The sequence below is a fragment of the Megalops cyprinoides genome, chromosome 2 (assembly GCF_013368585.1).
Source record: "Megalops cyprinoides isolate fMegCyp1 chromosome 2, fMegCyp1.pri, whole genome shotgun sequence".
In the NCBI taxonomy this organism is placed as follows: domain Eukaryota; kingdom Metazoa; phylum Chordata; class Actinopteri; order Elopiformes; family Megalopidae; genus Megalops; species Megalops cyprinoides.
The window spans coordinates 42,300,664-42,323,420 of NC_050584.1; the positions used below are offsets into that span (position 1 = coordinate 42,300,664).

A 22,757-nucleotide genomic window follows, 5' to 3' on the forward strand; every position below is an offset into this window, starting at 1 on the left:
GTAACAGACTTTCCCAGCAGCTCACTGAATTACTGTAAATTCTGCACTGCGCTAGTCATAGACTGCACTGTGAGCCAGAAGAGGCCTCCTGCTTTCACATGAAGGGTTGGGAGGGGAGCCAGGGAGAAACTGTGTGGAGGCCAGATCTCCAGGGGAGCTGGGGAATGTACGGATGGGAGCTGGCCTGAGGGGCACAGGGGTTATTACCCCGGCCCCTATCTACTCCATCTCACTCATACTCCCAGGAAAGGCAGCGGTGGTCGTTATGGCAATGTCACACACCATTTTACCACAGCCTGTTTCCCACATCCATGAGGTGTTATGGTTGGTTCTGCGAGCTGGGGCTTGTGCCTCAGTGACGCTGACATCATTGCACCCACTTATTTTCACGATCACAGTCAGCCTGAGAAACGCTGTCTGAGCTCTACCATACATGGGATGGGACAGAAAGGCCAGACCTCAATCAAACATCTGGAGGTAGGTCTACAGAGGTCTTCATGACACTGTTGACCCCAGGCCCTTTCCAGCTCATGATGGAAGAGGGTTCTTTAAAATGACTGGCGATGCATTCCAGGATGGAAAGCTGTGGGTCTGCTGGAAGGCATTCTCTCTGCCTGAGTTCCTGTATGGGTGCACCTGGGAGTGGGAGTGTGTGCGCTAGTGTGTGGTGTACTTGTGTACGTGTGTGCCAGAGTTCATACGTCTGTCTGTGTGTGGCATACTTTCATGTGTGGCATACATGCGTCCATGTGTTTGAGTGAGTATGTGTGTGTGTGTGTGGGTGTGTGTAGTGAGGGAGTAGTGAGGACTCACCAGATCCTCTAACGGGACACATTTCGGGGATCTGCCCAGAGGCCCAGCAGCGTCCTGTGTCACAGCAGCACTGCATCTTGGTGTACTGTCCCGTCAGCTCCGCCGCACAGCGCCCACTCGCCAAGGCAGAGAAACATGTGCCCACCCGCTGGTCTGAGAGAGAGAGAGAGGGAGACACGGAGGGAGAGAGAGAGAGAGAGAGAGAGAGAGAGAGAGAGAGAGGGAGGGAGAGAGTCAACACGATCCATGCAGGAGCCCATTCCCAGCACACCCCCTATTGCCCAACACCGCTACTGCCTGGAAGGGAGCAAAGTGGAACAGGCCCCCATTTCCGGGAGCGGCCACTTGAGCCCTGAAATGTGCTGCCAATGACGGGGGGCAAGTTCAATGAACAGGTTGCAGGTAGCAGGCCCCTCCAAACACAAGGCCTGCTTTTATTTTTACGCCCATCTCAGGAAGCCAAGAACATGAGGGCCCTTTTCATGGTAGCCTGGTAGGAAGTTACTTTATGAGGTGGAGCCTGTAAAGGTTGTAAGGGCACTGAAAAACTGCATGGATCCAAAGGGCCTCCTGAAACTGTATTGTTCACTAGAGTCCCCTGGGGTTGGGGTCATGCTGGTGGAAGCGGTTGGGAGGGGGGACGTGTTTAGGGCTGGTATAGGGGAAGGGGTGCAGTGGAACGTGCGCATGTGTATGTATACGCGCTGACGAGAAAGGGGGGGACGGGTGCCAGGCGATTAACTTTGCTAACGAGCCAGCAGTCTGGAATTAATCAGTTCCATGTGGAGCAATCTGAGCCAATTACATTGGACATGAGAAGCTGTTCGTCTGGGGCTGTAGCCGTATACTTTAAACAGCGCCGCGGCTCTCCCCTGAGAGTATCCCAGCTGGGGGCAAAAGGGGGGAGTCAGGACATGGGGAGGGGAGGAGGGGGGGGAAGGGGGTGATGATTTAAATTGGAAACAGACCTCGCACACAAATGCATGCTTTCATTTTGCAAGCATTTTTACAGACTGAGGGTTTACAGTGCGACAGGGCATTAGAGCTGATTAGCGTCGGGCTCAACAGCTCCCTCCGGAACGCTTCTCCGTGATGCACAGAACTGGCCCAGGGGCAGGGCTTCCAAAAATCAGCCCGCCGAAATTCCAAGACCCCCCGCTCACCTCATCTGTTCCCAACTGGGGGGGGGGGGGGGGGGGATGCTGGTCATGGAGAATCTAATCAAGGAATCTGGGCCACATTAGCTGGACAGGGGGCTTCAACTGCTGCAGGAACCTATCCTCCAATACCCAGAAGCAGAAATGCAAATCTTCTGGTACGGGAATGTGAACAAACACAATAAGTAATGCGCACAATGTTTTCTTTTTTTGTGGAGCTCAGCATGTCTTGACCTTGATAAGGAATATATGGGACGCGTGTCAAAGTGTCAGTCCAGCAGACTTCTAGAGTTTCTTTTATTTGTTCCTGGGGACGTTACGGTTCGGGAGGTTAGAGAAGACAGATGGCCAAGTCTGGGTGAGAAAGAAAAACAGTGAAAGGAGAAGGACTGGAGGGAGGCGAAAAAGTGGGAAAAGGGGGAGAGAGAAAGAGAGAGAGCAAAAGAGAGAAAGAGAGAGAGAGAGAAAGAAGGAAGGAGAGAACAGCCTGGACCCTGGAGACAGAGAAAGACCCTCATCCAGAATCAACACTGAGCATCTCTTCCCTGGAGCACTGGAATGTTAGCTGGGGGAAATAGCACAGGCATGACGTTTTGGCTTTGGTGTCTAGGCCCGACAGAGGGGTCTGTGGGACCTCGGGGGGCTGGGGGGGAGTTGAGGGGGGAGGGAGAGGGGCTAAATCCTCCCTCCTGCTCTCACCTCTGTCAGTACCGCCCCGTCAGGACTCTCCAGCGCAAGCCCAACAGCTCATTTCCTACATGTATGTTCCCAATCAGCCCACGCGTTCCTCTCTGCCGCGCTGCTTTGTTCCCCCTTTTCAGCCCAAAAACAAACAGAATATTTTCCCTCGCTGGCACCCCTCTCTGCCGGGGCTGGAGCCCAGCCCTCCCTCTGTCTGTCCGTACTCGTTCCCCTTATTTATTGTTGTTGTACAGTCAGCTTTGTTCTTTCCCAGCTTGTAAATGATCCCAGATGCATTTACCTTGACACGAAACAGTCAACAGCAATAGGACTGCTCCCTGAGAGCTCAATGGCAACTGTGTTCGCTGCTCAGTGCCATCTTCATCCCCAACAACAAAAACCAAAACAAATACGCACTCCAAAGACTTTGAACGGATGACAGAAATTGGATAGCGCACCAAAGGGTGGAAAAAATACCTGAGAGTGTTTTGAGTACAGTGTTCTCTGACCGACAGACTGTGGCATGCTTTTTCAATTAAAGTAATCAGCTCTCCATGTTTCATCGCAAGGGCCTTGAATGAAGGGCTTTGGGTTTTCATTTGGACCATATTTGGAATGAGTCTCTATTTTCCTGCGAGTCCACCCTCAAACCCCTCTCGGGGAAAAATCGCAAACATACATTAACACCTATTAAAATTTCGGCTGTGATGTCATCGCTGGAGCGGAGACTCGGTGCACGCCAGAAATGCGCTGACAGGGCCACGCTTCTGGGAGCGTACAAGGTGACCGCAAGACCGCACTGAGACTCAGTGAGTCATCTGAGGATCACCAGCGTTCAGCGGGAGTGAATCTGCATCTAAGACATGTCCAGGTACAGCCGGAGCAGAGGGGGTGGGCACCTACCTACACATCTGGAGCCGTCTGCGCTGGTGATGTAGCCGCGGGGGCAGGTGCAAACATAGCTGCCCACGGTGTTGGTGCATTCGCCGCCGTCGCACACGCCAGAAATAGTGCTGCACTCATCGATGTCTGAAACACACACACAGGGGACAGTAAGAGTCCTGTCTGGGGATGGTTAGCAGGAAGACTGAATCATTGCAGCAAATGAAGTACAATCAGCTCAGTAATTTCTATTATAATCATCTAGAATTGGAGGCATAGTTCTGAGGTAATGTCATTTTCGCAGCAAATCAGCATTGTTCAAGTCTGTCATTAGAACAGGAAAGGAGCATGATGCAGGCATAACTGTGTCTTTCGTACATTCACCACACACTGTCTTTGATGAACAGTAAGTGACCCCAAAGCAGTGAGGAGAAACAGCAACACTCACAGGCCTGTTTTACTGCACACCTATCTACCCTATTGGGGCACCATATTAAATCTCCCTTATCAAATCCATATTCCATAGTGAGAAAGTAGGGTCACGAGGTAAAGTACATTACTTAGCTCTTTCTGAGGGGTTTTTTTTTTTGGTTCAGCCAAAAAGTCCCTGAATGCGTTTTATGCATACCTACTATAAATGCAGAAGTATGGATTATATGAAGTCTAGCACTCTTCGTTTTAAGAGGTTCAGGCAGTGTTTCGCTTGTTCACAGCGCTGTAGGTGTTCATCAGAGTAAACCTCAGCACAGCTCAGCAGCAGATGCCCGAAATGAGACGTGTGCCTGAGCAGTAAAAAGCTGAAACCTGCCAGTACTTCATTACAGTGTGCTGCGTGAAAGCCTTCCCACAGCTATATCACGTTGAACTGGAAATACATACATAATAAAAGCAAGCGTACATATATAGTTTGAGTTGGTGAAATTATAGCATGGCGCGCAGAGGGGAAGTGTATATCATGGTGTGTGAAAGGCTGCTGGCAGTGGTGTGCGGCGTGGATGGCGTGCTTGGTTTTGGCTCGCAGTGGGGTGTAAAGAGGCACCGAATTCCCCTGCTGACTATTGTCCAACTGGAGTGGTAAAAGGGTGCTTCTGAAGTCATTAAAGTACAGCAAAATAAACCCTGCGTCAGCATTCCTAATGAATAGGACCAGACTTTACACAGTGGGGACACTGCGCTGTATTGAAAAGGAAATGTCTGCCACCTGGATAAATGACTGCTGTGCAGGCATAGAAGTCTGTATGTGTGTGTGTGTGTGTGTGTGTGTGTGTGTGTGTGTGTATGTGTGTGTGTGTGTGTGTGTGAGAGAGAGAGAGAGAGAGAGAGAGAGAGAGAGGAACAGAGGGGTGCTCGTACATAAAGGCCTAATCATTCCTGCTCTTTGCCCCCCAGCAGTAAATTTCTCTGTCCTGCTTTGCTCAACAGCTGGCCCCTCTGTCTCAAAACTGCATTTATGAAAAGAAGAAAGGAAGGAGAAGAGGGGAGAAATAAAGACAAGGCTGACAATCACAGTCAGCGCTGATGGGCGGGCCACTTCCGATGCTCAGCGATGCTGTTGCGCCGGGAGAGTAATTGTTTACAGAGATCGCTTTAAGGACACAGGGAGTTCTCGATGACGTGGACTCCAAATGTTCCGAGCAGAACGTGTTGTACTATTTGAGGAATTTGAGCTTTATAGGTCTCCGGATGATATAAATTGGTATGTTATGTTCAAGCCCTAGACGGCGTATTACAAAAAACAAAATACTGACAGCCCCACTTTCTGTAAGAAAACCCCCACCCTCCCCCTCTGCAAAGCAATGTAACCTTTTTCCCAAGGGCTAATTTGCCACAGTCTTCCATTGTCCTGTAATTAGTCTCCCCCTCCCCAACGCTCCTCTCCCACCCCCACTTCAAAGCACACAGAGCACCTTTCTAAACAGGCCAACCAATGGGCCTTCAGTCACCGTATGGTTAGAACACAATTCAGCCTTTTACCATTGTAGCAGATTGTTGAGGAGTTAGGCACTGCCTGACGACCTGATTAAAGGATGCATCAGGAATGGGTCTCTTGCCAGACAGTGACCTTAGGCAAACTAAAAGGCTCCTGTGCTGCTTATGCTGAGAAAAAAAGCATTTGTTTGTCATAATCCACTGCTCTGCCTGGGGTAGCTAAGTGGATAGCTTCGCTCCCACAGTAAATTCAGGGATTCAGGAAAGGGCACTCGGGGACCTGTTTTGGACAGAGCACAATCATGAATGGAATGTGCGTCGGATCTGGCAGTGATGACAGCCGGTTCCTCTCTAGCTGACACAGTTACCCAGAGCTCATGGCAGGTAATTACACATGCCTGTGTCAGAGTCTGTGATTAACAGAGGAGCACCAAAGACATGTCTTCCGGGCACCTCACTCCGGCACTCCTAACCTGAATCACGCAGAGACCCATAAGTCGTACAGCTGTGATGACACAATACTGAAACTATCGGAGCCGAGGGACTGCTTTATGGTGCTGATCTCCCCGGTACAGGAAAGAATGTGACACTCCATTTCACCTCTCTCTCCAGGGAACATGCAGGTCAGTGCCAGCAGGATAGTGAGAGAACACAGATCCCTCCATTTTATAATTGAACAACGTGATGCAATTATACACACAGATACACACACACACACATATACACATACATACACACACACACACACACACACACACACACACACACACACACACACACACACACACACACAGATACACACACATACACACAAGCACACACCCAAAACTGGCCTCCATTTCCTCTGGCTTCTGCAGTTCTCAGAGCTACATCGCAGCACCCCAGGAGAAGAGGCCCATATCAAAACCTCATGACCCTGCCTTGCAATGTGCCTGTTTGTTTTCGCTTTGCATTGTTTAAATTCCACCCAATCAACACACAGTAATGTGACCCTCACCATGAAGTAGGCTGTAATCTGAACTGTGGCCCATTCTCTGTGATTACCAGACTTCCAGTGCCGGTAACAAATCACATGCACTGGCTACACTGAAGCCAATAATCCTTGGCTCCGGAATAAGAGCCTTAAGTGCATTCTGATACACTTTCAAACTGAATGGACACGCAATGAAGCTGGGAATAAACCGGAGTGTGTATCCCGCAAAAGTCAGCAATAGCCATGCTCAGCGTACAGCAATCCGCACACATAATCACATCCCGGTTTATTTTGGTCAAAACTTACGCCATCCTTCCTGTTCCCCAGAATCGATAAATTATAAGATCTTTAGAAATTCCATAAGTGACAATATTGTAGCCACAGCTGATTATTGCTGGCTGTGGGTTACCAGTGCTACACGACACCCCTTTCATGCTGTTCCACTCCGCCGGCCCCACGGTCACTCACCCTCACACTTCTGGTTGACGTCACTTTGGCGGTGCCCGGCAGGACACTTGCACTCATAAGAGCCCACAGTGTTGATGCAGTTCCCTCCTGTGCATAGCCCAGGGATGGCCTGGCACTCGTCCACATCTAACCCGACAGGGAGACAGAGAGAAGTCGTTATTCATTCCATACGGCATGCCCCAGTGCTTAACATCAGTACATATGCTAGGATAGGCTGATGCACTGTGGATTTGTTTTGTCACAAATAAAAAACAGCTAAAATGCCATTCTTCTAGAAGGCAGACAGAACTGGCGGGGTAAAAAGTACAGTCCTCCCCTGAAAGCTCATCAAACAAACTACAACACATTACTCCTTTTTTTAAATAAGATTTTGTCCAGGTGGGGACATTACTTAGTAGTTTGTGTCATATTACAGTACTTTCAAACTTTTGTGTTAAAATGTGTCATTTCTGTGTCTGTGTTCTGTGTTCTGTGTCCTATATAGATGAGAGCAGAAGCAAAGCATCTTTCCAGCCTGTGTGAGAAGTAACCGAGTTCACGTATACAGCACATTATATTTAACTTAATGCAATAAGTCACAGCAGCTGTGACAGGGTGATGGTTTTTTAGGTGTGGCTCCGCCTGGAGACAGGAGGCTCCAGAAGACGACAGCGCCTTATTTAGTATTTTTATGAGAAGGGAGGACATTTATCACCTCATCGTCCTCTCTCTTCACACATTATCACTTCATTAGCTCAGAGTCTGGACACTCTGGCCCCTGCTCAACATTTCTCAAACTTTAGCCGAACAAGCAGAGGCGAGCCCTCAGTGTTTCTGAACACATAAAACAATGCGATTGGCCATCTGCTGGGTTTCTTATTTTTGGTCCGTCTGAAAAGCATCGGTCCAAAACTGCTAAGTGTCTGGATACCACGCAAACACTGCACTGTGAACCCAGCTACACGCTGTGTGTACCTGACCTTCCCCTACTGTCCCAGCCTGACAGCGGAGGCTGGCACACCTCATCGAGGCCTAGCCAAGACCCGCTTCCAAACGCCTGTTACCAATCAGCCCAATTTACACCAACAGTCTAATTCTTTGTTCTTTTTAACAAAGGCTACAAATATGTACTTGTGTCAGCTTTCCAGGAAACACTCATTGCTTTAGCATTCGTCTGCCTTTACTGCCTGCCTAATTTTCTAAAGGTGTCATAGCTTCTAAGTGTGAACTCGTACCCCTGTCAGGTAAAAATTCACCCTTTTCAAAGGGCAAGTCTGAATGCTACCAGGAGTCAGCAGCATTTCTGAATGTTAAGAAGTAATGCATGTGAAAAATAGCCAGCACTCTTTTTAGGCTGAAAATGGCTATGGTTATGAGACCCTCACTGGGCTTTGGAGGTGTAGAGCTGCGCTGCAGTGAACCAGCCCCTGGGGCTGATGGCATGTTAACATTCTCACTCTGTTGATGTGAAAACAGTGCCTCTGAAGCCAGGCCAGGGGAATCCAGGCCTTCAGGGCACCAGCACGTTCTGAATATCATCACCACCCTTCTTCTCAATTGTTTAATTTCAGCTAATCACTCACATTATCCAGAGTTAGCTAAACCTTTGTTACAGCTGACAGTTCACTGATAGCCATCAAAAAGCCTAGAGAACAGAGGGCCATAAAACACTGCCTAAGGCTTCAGGTCTATTGTGCTTGACATGCCCCTGCAGACCCCTGCGACACCTTGATGGACAGATATGTGAACAAGCACAATGGCAAGCTGGTAAAGCATGTCAGCTTGCTTGACCTGGTAGGCCAGATCTGGGTCATCAGAGCAGAGCTAACAGTAAAACTCTTTCCAACGGAAAACAAAGCAGACACAGCCATTTCAACATTGCTGGGGGATGAGAGAGCTGGTTTATCCAAGATGTGGTTGCCCAGGGCACGGTCCATCCAGTTGCATCTGGGCCTCAGTTAATCAATACGTATTATTCAACAATTGTGGGTTTTTGTGCAAACAATTCATGAGCCACGCAATGATGAAAAAAGGCTCGTATTTACACAGGCGCTAGACTGTGTTTGGACTGTTGTTGGTGATGGGGCGTCTCAGCTGATTGTGCTCGGCTTTGATCTCCCCCCAGCGTGGCATGTGCGGCGCACGCGGGATCCTCCCTCACCCTGGCAGGCTCCCGTGCGGATGTTGGGGATGAAGCCGCGGCGGCAGGGGTGCGGCTGGGCGGGGCAAATCTCGCACGGGTGGCCCCAGGCGCGGCCGATGGTGGCGCAGCACAGTGTCTTGGTGCACACGATGCCGCTCAGCTGACCCTGGCACATCTGGTTGTTGACCTGCGAGAAGCAGGGCCCGGTCCGGTAGTCTGTCGGAGAGGGAAGAATGAGAAAGACGCTGAGGAAGAGCGGGAGTCAACAGCGGCTGTCAACAGGGATCTGCCCTATGCTGTGAGCCAGTCATGAGATTCACAGGAGGAGAAGGAGGAGAAGGAGGAGGAGGAGGAGGGGGTAGGGGGGGGAGGAAGGGGTAGGGAGGGGGGGGAGTGGGAGAGGCGTGCACGCAACAGGTTGACTGAACGTAGTTTTCATTCCTCTTGTGGTTTTCTGTATACAGCTGTGGAATTGATACGACCCCAAACGATTAGGGAGATACTCAGGGCTTGGAAAGCAGAAATGCTGTAACAGATTCACTGTTTAATCTTATCTACATGTTTAAACCCACTGGAAGACTTTTAGTTGCTACACATGCTGCAATGGGAGAAGATGCTACGTTGAAAACACTGTTCCAAAAAGGACGAACAGTAGGATTGGCGCTGCTGGTAAACTGTCAACTACAGGTTTCTCATGGTAGGAGATTAAAGGCCTAGGAAGAACACATCAGCCACTGTGGAAGTATCATGATCGTTTCGACACAGAAGCTGTGCACCGAAACGAACTGCGGAAACACCCAGCTTACGGAAATCTCTACTTAGACGACCACCGTGCTGTGTCACTTGCCGGTAAAGACCATTTAATCTCATTAACTGCACTTCACAAATCAAACACAATGACCTCAAGCTGAAATAATGCGAGCAATATGATGTCCATTCAGTCGCACATAATAAAACTGAATTGCCTAATGATGACTCCTCATATGGTTGAAGCCTTATTAAGTTCAACAGCGGCGCCAAATGTGGCATATGCTTTATTAGTGGCAAATGTACGAATTAAAGGAATTACATGCAATGTGCCTGGCATATCAGGCAATGACTTCACCATGGCTGGCCATATAATTTCCTTAGCTCAAATTAAGAGACAAACAGATATGTTACTTCCGTTATATTACCTGTGCCATTATTGTTTCTATTGCCAAATGATGTAAATGGCATTCAATGCTAAAGAAGAAAGTGATGTATTTTAAGTAGGTCAGACTTTGTGCATAAGAAGAGCTCTGCAGTGCCCTCCCGCTGTCTTCTCTCCACTCTCGCTTGCACCCATGACCTGACAATCTTTCCCGGACAATTTGAGTGCAGGAATGTGAGTCCCCTGCAAGATTCGGTGACCCGCTGAAAGATTGTGATTCACATCTGGGATGGATTATCTGTGCTTGGTCTGGGACGCAAAGGAACAGCCTATCACCTAGATATGGCCATCTGTGTCCCTAACTCTGAATCAACTCCCTCTGACCCCTCTGTCTCCATAGTCATACAGACACTCTAATCACTGCATACATATAGAAAATGTGTAACCCAAACCTCACGCAAAAGCCTTTCAGTCTGACAGACAAAGCAGTATCTCTAATATATATCTTGGAATTAGTGCTCAGCCATTTTTGGAATTTCCTCACTGATTTAACTGATCTAACAGAACAAGACAAGATAGCCATTTCCATGAGTCTGAACCATGTGTCCAACAGCCGCAAGCCTGTGGACTCCAGACAGCTGATATAACACTGAAAATTACAATTAGAGACACTGGACCTGTCACAAACCCTTCAACCTATCTTGGACTCAACCTTTTCCAGATTCTTTGTCATTGTGCTTTGTTCAGTTTTTTTCCCAATAGACATGTCAATATAAATCCAATACGGTACCATAAAGAAATGGGACCATTATCCTCAATAACACATTTTAACGCTAGTTAATGTAAGGCAAGGGGGTGGGGGGGTAACGCATATAAGGAGAGAGACCAGACCACCCAGGTGTGTGAAAGAAGACGTTTTCAGAAAGGTGAGCATTAGAAGGAGGAAGGGCTTGCGGTTTTATCCAGACAACTTGCCATTTCTTTGATCCTCAGACAGAAATTTGTGAAACTCTAGGGCCTGAAGGTTCTGAAGGCCAAGGCAGCCTGAAGCTGTAGATTACTCAGAGAGTGGGCCAAGTTCAGCAAGCCCAGTCTATGTGTGCACACGCCCGTAGAAAAACATACTGCCGCAAAGCACCGGCCAAACAAAAGACTGGTGCAAATGGAGCACACTTTTAATGGACTGAATAACAACCACGCAGCCAGAACCCAAAATCTCAGGGGGTGAAGGCCGGCTGCCATGGTATGGAGCAAACGCAGCCAACAGGGATGCAAGCTCCACTGTCTGAGAACATGCATATTCCTGGCCCACAGGTTGGCAGTGGGGGGTGGGGTGGGGGTTGAGGATTGGGGGTTGGGGGTGGGTCTTGAGAATGTGGACATTCTGAAGCAATTTAATGTGATTACAGTTGAAATTGCATGATAGATCAAAACCTTTCACAAGTACATTCACCATAGCCCCCGTCCCCGCCCCCCCTTTTCCATTCTGCTTTTTCTCTCTCTCCCCCATTCTGTCACTTCAGGGTTCTCTCTCTTTCTGTTCCTTCCCACTAAACCACCACTGTCTCCCATTTCAAACCCCCACGCTTCCTGCTTTGAAACAATACTTTATATGAATCATATGGCAAGCCATCTCTCACCAACATTTACTAAAACAGAGAAAGTTTGGTACAGTCGACCAGATATCCACAAAGTACATGCAGGAATCTGTCAGAACACCACAGTTTTAAAAAATATCTATAGCAGACAGACACGCTGTGCCAAGGATCTAACTATTTCCAGCGCAGTAACCCTATGATAAATTTGACATTCAGTTCAGCTATGCGATATATGAATATTAAGCGGGCCAAACATTTTCTTTTGTCACATGGTATGAAAGGCTTTTGACGAAGTGTAAAAATTCAAAGGGCTGAAGAAGGAAAGTTAATCCAGTCTGGAGCACCGAGCCTCAGAGGACACGGCACACTGCAGCTGCAGTTGCTGCTGAGGGGAGGGGGAGGGGAGATGCCAAAACCTGTTCATCTATCACCGCTGGAGAAGAAATGGGATGCACCCATTTACCATAAACACCATATTAAGTGAATTCACTGAAAGGTGTCTTCATTACATGGGAAAGGAGCAATTCATGCTCGCCTGAGAGAGGTCAAAGCTCTCTTGAAATAAAAAAGGAAATATTACACATGCAGGCTTTCCTGTCAGTGTTTTAATGTTTCCGGGACTGAGCAGCCTACGCCTCTTAAAGCGGGGTGATTTACGGGACACCTAAATGGGACGGTCAGTGTCTCCCCCCTTGCCTCTCTCCCTCTCTCTACCTGCCAAGAGGAGAGTAGTTTAAGTGATTACACTTTTTCCACTTCTTTCTTGAAAGCATGCATTCCTGTGTGTGTGTTCCTCATTTTTTTCTGGAGAACTGCTTCTTTTTAAGTTCCTGGCATGCCTTAAATTAATATTACTTCCACACAACTTCTTTCAATACTGTTACTCCAGCCTGAGGGCAGGAAATTGAATTGATTCATGCTGCACACTTTTACCTGTGATGGTACACTGGTTCCCCCTAGAATGCTTACTCGGTCTGCTAGCATACCACTGTGCAGACCGTGATTAAAGACCTCTTTCAGATGTTAGTGAAGTAAGCTTCAACTGTCAGATAATATCTACAGCGATACGTAATCACTTTTGGCACCAGTGAGTTCTGTGCCTAAGTTAATAGATAACAGTCTCCAGCAGAGACCACATAACAGAATAATGTGGAACACACACAACTGCAAAGAAAGTGAATTAAACATGGCAACTGACACTAAGGTGAGCCTTAAACCATTCAAAGGAGCTCTTTCTTTCTTTCCTTTTTTCTTTCTTTCTTTCTTTCTTTCTTTCTGTGTGTGTGTGTGTGTGTGTTTGTGTGGAAGGTGTCAGCTTTTCTCCTAAGAGATACTGCAACTTAACTGAAACAGTGATTCCCTTCCCACCTATTCCACTGCACACATTAAAGGTTTTCAGTAGTTTATTTAAGCACAGGAGGTCTGTTTTCTCAATAACCAAGATAAACAGTGAGGTTGGAGACAGCAGAGATAAACACCAGGAAACCAGTCAGATTTTCTCAGGTAACTGAATACCAAAGCACACTGTCCTTATTTTAGACTGTGAGACATATCAGTACAAACAAGTCCCAGAAGCTCACATGCAAATAACTATAGAACACTGAGAATGTTACGAAAAATTTCATGGCGCATTTTCACCACCACTTGAACAGTTTTTTTTCTCTTTCATTTAAAAGTCAAAAGATGTTTTAATGGCTAAGTGGATTATAGACATTTTCCAATTCTATATTAAATGCACCATGGTGAAATCATTACTAAAATAACAAAGAAATACTCATGGTGAAGCACTGAGCTCATTACTGTATAAACGCTTCAGTTGCAGACAGGATGTCCCACTCCTAGGACTGCACTGGGGCTGCAGACTTAGAGCCGCAGTTCTCTCCTTCACGCCCACCCATCCACCAGGGGACTGTTTTCCAACATCCACGCCGGGGAGGGACAGAAATAGAAAATTCGTCCACAGGCACATTTCCAAACAAACCCCCTTTCCATCACCTCAGTGATGACGTCACCCACGAAACACTCCTGCGCCTGTTTGCTCCCACTGACCCAGAAAAACTACATTCTGCCGGGCAAGATCGCACAGGAACGGAGCCTGGGAAATGGCCTGAGACGCCGGGCACACAGAGTGGCTCCCGCGGCCGTGTCTTATTGCCCCTCAGTAATGAGAGGGCCCGTGGCTGTGGGCTTGTGGGTAGTGGCTCTGATTACAGAGCCGCTTGCAGTCTGCACTGTAATTCACACCCAGCTCCCTGTCCATACTCTGCCCCACAGCCTCTTATTCTCCTGGGCTGAGGAGCATCTCCTCAACCTGCCAGGCTGCTCACGCTCTGACTCATATGTTGGGATGGGGAAAAGTCCAGACACCTACTGGGCAGGTTGACTCATGGGCAACATGCATTAAAGTACCGCACTGTGCTCCTCAGGGCAAAGCTAGTATTATTAGTTTATCCCACTTGAAGCTTTGAGAATCAAAGTTATCGTAACATGTGGTTTTTCAATTATACTGAATGGCACTGCTTGAGATTGGTTTACTTGAGGATTAAGCAAAATCGCCTTTCTTTAGAGAAATATGTGTATAAAGATGGTTAGAGAAAGTGTGGGGAGACAGTTTTATTGCTCTCCCCTGGCAGATTAAAGTGATGAATAATATTCTTAAAGGAGCCCTCTTGAAGAAGAATGTCTTGTGAACCAGTAATGGGGCCAGGCTGCTTGGCACCAGTGACAGTGTGGACTGGAGGTGGGTGGTGGGTTTGGTGGCTCAGCATGGAGACATGCCTGTTTGTGCTAGCCTGGGCCTGGCTGTGTGTACACAGCTGGGGAGTCCATTTTTACCACCCCCCCCCCACCCCACCCCACCCCACCCCCACCCCCACCCCCAATCCCCTGCTCCACTCCTCATCAGGAAACATCCACGGCTCCACAAAGAAATGCTCTTCTGTCATTCCAAGGGAGCTTTATTTATTGCCAGATGTCTGCAAGTCTGTCCCCCAGAGTCGTGTTTTTCAAGAAAACAAGCCTGGAGGCACGTGGGGGGCAGAGGGGCTGGGGAGGGGGCTGGGTTTAGGTGAGGGAAAGGGGTCGGGGCCTCAGATGATGGCCTTTCTCTCGCTCTCATGCCAGGCCTCTTAAGTATTTTCCAAGGCAGCTCTGGGCCTCCTGAACACTCTTCTCCACCTCACTTCCCAGTCCCCTCTAGTCCCCCCTCCCTGTACCTCTCTATCGCACTGAAAGTCAACCCACTGCTGAAGATAAGAGAGACAATCTGAGAATTTGATTTTTGAAGAAAACGCTACCACAACAGTACCGCCATAGCTGGCACAGCAAGGGTCAGTCCCATGGGAACACAGCGTCTGCTTCTTTTTTCAGCCCTTCATTATATCATTGATGCCATTATTTGGACAGGAAGTCAACTCAAATCGCATAACTGGTGTACTCTCTGAAATGTAATTCTAAAACCTACATGTTTGTGACCCTCCACTGCACTAGACTGTAGCTGATACGCCATTTCTCAATTCTCGATGTTGTGCACTATTTTCTAAATCAGTGACACAGGAGTGATGGTGGACATGCAGAGAGAACCACAGTCTAAAAAGTCCCATGACTAAAGCAGCCCACCCCCCTCTGCCAAGGTCTTAAGGAGATTACCCACCCACATGAGGAAAGTGAGCAGGAAGCGAGTGGGAGGAGCTTACCTCTTTCGCACTGCGGACCAGTGAAGCCGTAGACGCAGGCACATCTGTTGGGCCCGATGCAGCGCCCCCCGTTCTGACATCCGTTCTCACACACAGCTGTGGAGAGAGCAGAGCTGGGCGTTACCGTCACTGCCTTTCACTTAGCCAAGCGCCCTGTCGCCGCACGGCTATCCCGTGGCGTGGGGGAGAGGCGTACTCACGCTGGCCACAGTGGGTGCCCGTGTAGCCCTTCTGACAGGCGCAGGAATCCTCGCTGCAGCTTCCTCCGTTCATACACCGGACGTTACAGGTCTGCACTGTGTGCGGGGGAACAGTAGGGAGGCGCTGGTCAGTGACACCAGGAAGAACATCAAACTCAGGCTTCACACAGGAGGAGCTAATCGGTTACCACACTGTCCTGGAGATGACCTCCGGCAGGAGATTCTCCGACCAGAGCTACTTGATTCTGACATCAGACAAGAGCAAACAGGCTGCGGGAGCCGAGAGTCCGACCAGCTGTAAAGGACAGCTAGGCGTGCTCTCAAAAGACCCCTTCCGCAGCGGCCCTGGTCTCAGTGGTCTCAGACAACTGAGCACTTAGGGGGTGGGGGTGGTATGATATAAAACAGGGGCCCGACTGCTCTGCACTTCACATCTGCCAGAGTCAGCCAAAAGCAGGATGGCAGCGTAAGAGACGCATTTTTCTGGCTCCTGCAGACAGACTTCACAGAGTAATCCCTGGCAGACAGTCATTTTAGGAAGCCAGAACCCTAGGTGGACTTGACGTGACGCCCAAAGCCTTGGAAAACTTTCCTCTTTTTAGCCATCTTTCATTAATGATTTTTTTTTTTTCATTTTTTAATTGGCAGCTAGTGAATTAGAGTCCTGAAGAGAGGTGACTGGTGTTCCCACTGACACACCCTGTCGCTCTGCCTCACTTAGAGACTACCTCACACCAGTTCTTCTAGTTATTCTCTTCATGGTGAGCCAGTGCTCCTGGATCTTACCAAAACTTACCCACAAAGCCAGACTAACGTGGTTCTCTCGAAGTCCTACAGGAGAGGTTTGTCAGTTGCACACTGCTTTACTTGGAATAAAAGATTTCTAAAGACTTGACCCATGTAATTCTAAATTCTCTATATGTTTCAGAAATCCATTCTGATGTCAACAAGGGAGCGAAATATGATTAATTGCTCTACTGTATGACTTCAGCTTGTCCAACAACAAAAACAACCAACCTACCGGGACAGCAGAATTTCTTTCAACGGAAATTACAGTAGACCTTCTACAAATACATCATTTTGTCATAGTTTAAAAAAAAGACATCTTTTCTTTCTAAAATGAGTCCCATGTCTGGGTATAAAGGAGGTGAATTGGAAGAAATTCAGACATGACTGTAGCCTCTCTCCCAGTTTGGTTTTATGTTGCAGAGAGTCCAGGGTAGAGGTTTTCAGAGCTTGTCACATGCAGACCCAGCACAGGGGAGATAGTGATCTCAATCTTATGACCTGTTCACAGCCCCCAGCATGGGAGGGGGGACCAGGTTCCCACCCTGTGCTGGAAATTCCACAAGCCAATCATGAAAACTTTGCGCGAGGGAGTGGATCTGCAGATTTAGGGGGTCATAATGCATTGATTAGGGCCGAGTATGCCTGCCCTTATCATGGGATTTTTGAAAGAATGCAACAGGAGAGACTGTGTACAAAACAGACATACATTCATGAAAAGCCATAATATCTTGGCTATCAGTTACTGACAGAAAACCCAGCCCGAGTTCCAAAATTTCCAGTAATTTATGATTCAATAAATGCATCGCCACTTAGCGACATACTTTGCTTTGTCACTGAGCACAAATTCATCACAGCAATCAGAGCAATAAGAAGTGAATGAGAAGATCGTTAAGGCATGTGTGTTACCATGTTTTTATTGGCCTTAGCGACAAAACGTCCTGAAATAGCGTCATAATTCCTTAGAGGACCTTGTGAGGTTTGGGTTTTTATGTGGGCCAATTGGCTGCTGCTGGCTGAACCTACGTGGATGTCATTTGTTGACATCTGTTTTGAAGAAAGAGGGACGAAAAACGCATAGCAATTAGGGCATAATTACAGTTAAAGAACAAGTTAAAGCTGATTGATCTTATCCTGTGTGAAGCTGTGCTTTTTTGAACAGTGTGGCAGTTAAATGGCAGTGAGACATTTGTTATTTGTGGGGTAATTTCACTGTAATGTAAATAACATACTATTGCTTTCCTCCAGTATCTATAGTTAATTCTCTGGAACCAAGCATCCCATTTACAGTTGGGCCCAGACTAATGTGCCCCGTGCTTATCTCTGAATGCATAATCGAAGAAAGTGTTGGTTTTCAGACACTTTAACAACATCATGATCTGTGAGAATCAAAAGCATGGTACACTTTATTAAAAGCCAAAGTCCAGACCAAAGCATATTGTGACAAGATTGAATCTGGGATTTAGTTGCACTCTGAATTCTGGTTCACCCCCGTACAAAAAATGTATATATTGAGAATATATTTTGGAGAATATATTTTTGTAAATATATTTTATGTAAATTATTGCCATTTTGGTAATATATTGCTGATTTGTATTAACATATTTTAATTATATTTCCAATACATTCCTGGGCTGATCAATGTATTTCTCAGTATACTGAAATATATTTAATTTCTATACAGGCAGAAAAACTAACACCACGCACCAGGAAACTATTCATAAAGTCAAATGTTCCTTTAAAGGAATTAGTATTATGAAATGTTTTCAAATAATCCATACAAATAAAATTCCCTCTCATAAGAACTGTAACTACTGGGAAAAGTCTGGCTAACAAGAAAGACCTGCAGTTACACCAACACTGAAGCTAAACAGTCATCTTCTTTATACTACTCAGTAGAACTTAACTCTTTTAAGTGTGTTTACGCAAATTTCTTAAGCAGTGCTTTGGCCTGTGTGAAACACTGCATTCTTAGAAATGATCTCAAAAGCTGAAATCAACCCAACTTCTCAGTGTAATTTATCAACAATTCAGTTGCCTCAGAGCCGCTGAGACATAATTGGCATCATCATCATGCTGCTAGGATGGACTTTATGAATTGTTTCTTTTACACCGTTCCTCTGAATTTGTTTCCAAAAACAGTTCTATGGTGTCATTTGTTACATATCGTTAAACAATATCTTGCAACTTCTCGCTACCATTGGTTTCAGCACTAGCTTGGATGATACACACATCTGAATTGTGCATTCTTTGTGATCACTTACTGCAGAAAATGGTCACATGAAATATCCTACATGGCCCTTCCCTAACTTATGTAAAAAAGTAACCATGCTCCTAATTTAATTTATTCTGGCTAAAAGTGGACAAAATTAAGACTATTGACCCATGTTAACATGGGTAAAATTCCAGTCTGTTACGGCCATTTCACAGTAGTAGCACATACATGTCTTTATGTAGGGTTTCACCTCAACAGTAGTTAACTGGCTAGACCTCTGATCCCATAAAACCCTTCAAAGGCCATAATATGCTCCTTAATAAAATTGGCATCTTCTGTTGAACCAAGACACATAGCTACAAAATTTCAAGTCCATTTGTCAAATGAAGCCATGGCCTGGATTTCTTGTTTTCCCATAGCAATACCATGAAAACCACCACAAAGGGGTAGACGTAAACAGAAATGAATGGTCACCTTGGATAGAGGCAGAAACCATGGACAATCAGTTAGTCATGGATCTAGTAGGCTCTACTCAGTGGAATATCACTTCATAGAGTTTCCCGCCTGTTAGCCAGAGAGAGGCCCAGCTCTGAGGAGACCCGGGAGAGCCTCAAGGCTTCCTCCCGGGCCCGCCAACTGTCTCTGTGCATAAACCTTGCACCAGGGCTTCTCTGGGGCATCCAAACTGTGAAGAGAATTCCTGTTTTAGATCTCAAGGTCAGACTAGCTGGGCCAAGTACAGCCCACGCAGGCCTGATGGGGCTAGGCGTGACTGACAAGGCGGTCGGCTGCAGGGCCAATCGCACAGCGCTCTGTGTAATATCACCGTGAGCACAGCCCTCGGCTCAGCCCCAGCTAATGCATCACAGTAGAAAAACGGTACAACCTGGAAGATGTCAAGCTCACTTCCACATTGTTTTTACAGATTTTAATTGCTCTGAGCCATCAGGTCTGGTGACACCGTGTTACAGGTGTAACCCTTGCCTGGCTGGGGCGGACGTGGGGCGGTTTGGAACTCACCTCCTGATGTGGCCCCACAGCTGGGGGAGAGCTGCCCGTTGGAGCAGGTGCACATGTTGGGCCTGGAGCAGAAGCCTTCTCCACAGGAGTTCCTGCAGATCGCTGGCAGTGCAGAGAGAAACAAGGAAGGCAGTCATTAAAAACAAAAACAAGAAACAAAGAAGAGGCGACAATCTCTCCCCCGCAAGGAGGCGCAGAGCACGGCGAACAATGGCCGTTTGATGGAATCGCTCCCGGGCAGCACTTTGAAGTTTGCTTGTAATAGCAGAAGGCTAAGATTTTTTTTCTGTATTAAACTAATATAATGAATGGCTGCATCTACAAAGCAAAGTTCTTCTCTACAGATGATCACTTTTGTTATGTGCACCTAGAACACACAGTGCTTGTCACTGATGTGGCAAAACTTAAGAATACAGTTAGGAGCTTTGCACACCTTGTGAAGGTTCCCTCATCTTAATCCATATCCCACAAAAAAATACACTTGAGGCAGTGAGAGCTCACGCATGAAGAAGTTCACAATGTCTGTGTGTGACAGTGTGAACATACAAGGCTCTGTTGGAAGCGCTGGCTTAGGGACAGAGAGGGAGAGCGCTACTTACGGACAATGCACTGGTTCCCTCCCGGGAGAGTCTTCCATCCGGGGCAGCAGTACGAGTGGAAACGTGATCCACACACATTGGGCCTGAGACACACAGACAGACAGGGATACGGGTACTTACAAACACTGCGCTTACAGGAAACAGTTCAGTGAGCAAATACACATTAATATGTAGACATGGGCCATTCCAAAGGTTTCACCCAGAGAACTTTTAATGCTTGTAATCATTACAATACCCAACATCCATCAAGAGCCTCTTGGGATGATACTTATTCTAAGGGACACTGCCCAAAAAAGTTCTGGTTTGTTTTGAATTATACGTAAATGTCATAGAAATAAGAGACATTTATAAAACTGCTCCCATGGCCCCTGCAAGCTTTTCATGGCTTTTGGCAATGATCCAAACCTCTTTTGCAAAAGCCATGCTCCTGACTCGTGATTGGGAAAGAGGTTTTCCTGACCCCTGACACATGTAAGAGTCATCTTGCTGCACAGTTCAAAGCCTTGCCAGGTCGCCCGCATTACTCTCAGGAAGCAGACTCATCTTGGGCTGGCTCTGTTTTGTGCATAACGTAACTGTCCCCAGGTTTCCTGACACTAATAGCGAGTTCTCACGATTTCAGCGCTGCAATAACACCATCCATTCCTTCACCATGAACACGCTGGTGTTCTCGGAACATGAGATTGACTCCACCCACAGCACTTGCACCATCACAATCTTTTCCCCTGTAGTTCCAACGAAAGAGTTCTCTCCCGCTTGAAACATCCCCGTGACCTCTTTTTTTCCTCAGGTCTGGAAATTTACCAGTGGCAGTCACCTGGGTTGGCCCAGAGAGAGACCAGCTGTAAATTGGATATTTAGATCAACTTGAGACTGGGTGCACTTCAAACCACATTACCAGATGGTATGAGCTTCAGCAACAGGAAGAGAGAGCCAGAGAGAGCAAGAAAGGAGGGGGGGAAGGGAGAGACTGAAAATTTGAAAAAGGGTAAGGCAGATACAGAGACTTACTGGTGGGAAAGGGAAAGGGATGAGTGGGAGGAAGGGAAAACAAGCTGGAAGAAAAAGAGGGGAAGAAGTACAAAGGCTCTTATCAGACAAGTTATTAAATAAAAAGGAACACTACAGAGAACAACCTAAGGAGCATATTTTTGGAGGAATAAGGACACCTGAAAACCAAAAGAGTCATGTTTAAAAATAAAGAACTTAACATCCTTATCTATTACACAGCAAAACCACAGTGGAGAACTCCTCCCTTTATGCTGTGCCTGTGATATAAGACCTCTCTTGCATAAGTTTGCTGAAATCTGGATACATCAATATTTGGGGTATTACTAGCTTGGCAAATGCATAGCTGTAGTTGTTGTTCCTTTGGTCCCCTTCAAGCTAGACTGCGTTGCATGCAAGTATATGCACTTCAGCCCCCAGGATTTATCTCAATATTGAAACGTCATGCTGTTTTCGGCACTCAATTTAAAAGGGATTAGTTCTCTTGTCTCTATCACTCTCAGAAACCTTTGATGTGGCAATGCAGTCCACGGTTCTCTCTCATTAACTTTAATAATAATAAAAGAAAGATGGCTGCACATTAGGTAAAAGAAATATTTTTTAAAAAAGAAGAAAGGTCACATCATGGCCTTTCCACAACCCCCTAGGTGGTGTTTGGGTCGATGAGGATTTCAAAGACACATGGAATATATTGGGCTGACAGATGTGGACACTGGTGAGCAAAAAGGGAGCTTTGTTTTATCAGGGTAACATGTTAGGGCATTTACACTACTAGAAGTGGAACCTAGCAGAACTGTGAAGTTCTTATTCTGCATGCTTTTCCACTGTCTTTTTGTCTAGTGGAACGAGAACCACAAGATGTGACACCAGGCTACAAATCTGGATTTAGCTAACCGGAATCAGGGCCATAGGTGGAGTTGTCATACTGCTCAGACCTGATGTGCCTTTAGTGGTACATATTACCAGAAAAAAATAGTGCATAGCTGGTGTCCACTTAGGCGACAAAGGAAAAGGCGCTTATCTCACAGCTTGGGCTGCCAAAGCGGTTTACAGTGGTAACAGGGTCTAGACAGAGAGTGGTCATTTTCTGACTTCTGTTTAAAGCAATGGCCACTCTAATCCTAGCAAGCTATGAGTATATATTTTATCTGGCTAACAAAATACCTCCTACTGTTAGCAACCTAAGAGATGACATTTCTCCAAGAATAACTATTTGCTTTTGTCCTCTTTGCACCAGTATATTGTCTGCCATCTTGTTAAATAAAGTCGATACCTCTCAATCTCCTCTCCTTGGTGGCGCCTGGTGGTGGACAGTGGGGCTATGAAAGGAAAAAGCAGGGAAACACAAACCAAAATGCTTCCAGCTTTTGGTTTGTGGTTTGTGTCCTGGTCCTGATAGTGGAAACAGGGGTATAGACATAACCTGTTGGTGTCAAAACTGCTTTCAATTTGAGAACATGATCAAAATAATAAAAAACA

General features: G+C 46.8%; 1 protein-coding gene across 1 annotated transcript in view; it reads right to left on the reverse strand.

Moving 5' to 3' along the window:
• The window catches only part of fbn2b (fibrillin 2b), a 55,364-nt gene that overhangs the window by 26,827 nt on the left and 5,780 nt on the right, over window positions 1-22,757 (reverse strand). Inside the window, exons 3-10 of the mRNA XM_036521353.1 lie at window positions 20,271-20,353; window positions 19,672-19,773; window positions 15,651-15,746; window positions 15,451-15,546; window positions 9,044-9,241; window positions 6,904-7,029; window positions 3,555-3,680; window positions 814-966 (exon numbers count right to left, since the gene is read on the reverse strand). Of these exons, the coding sequence (XP_036377246.1) occupies window positions 814-966; window positions 3,555-3,680; window positions 6,904-7,029; window positions 9,044-9,241; window positions 15,451-15,546; window positions 15,651-15,746; window positions 19,672-19,773; window positions 20,271-20,353 (980 nt within the window). The remainder of the gene's footprint in view (window positions 1-813; window positions 967-3,554; window positions 3,681-6,903; window positions 7,030-9,043; window positions 9,242-15,450; window positions 15,547-15,650; window positions 15,747-19,671; window positions 19,774-20,270; window positions 20,354-22,757) is intronic.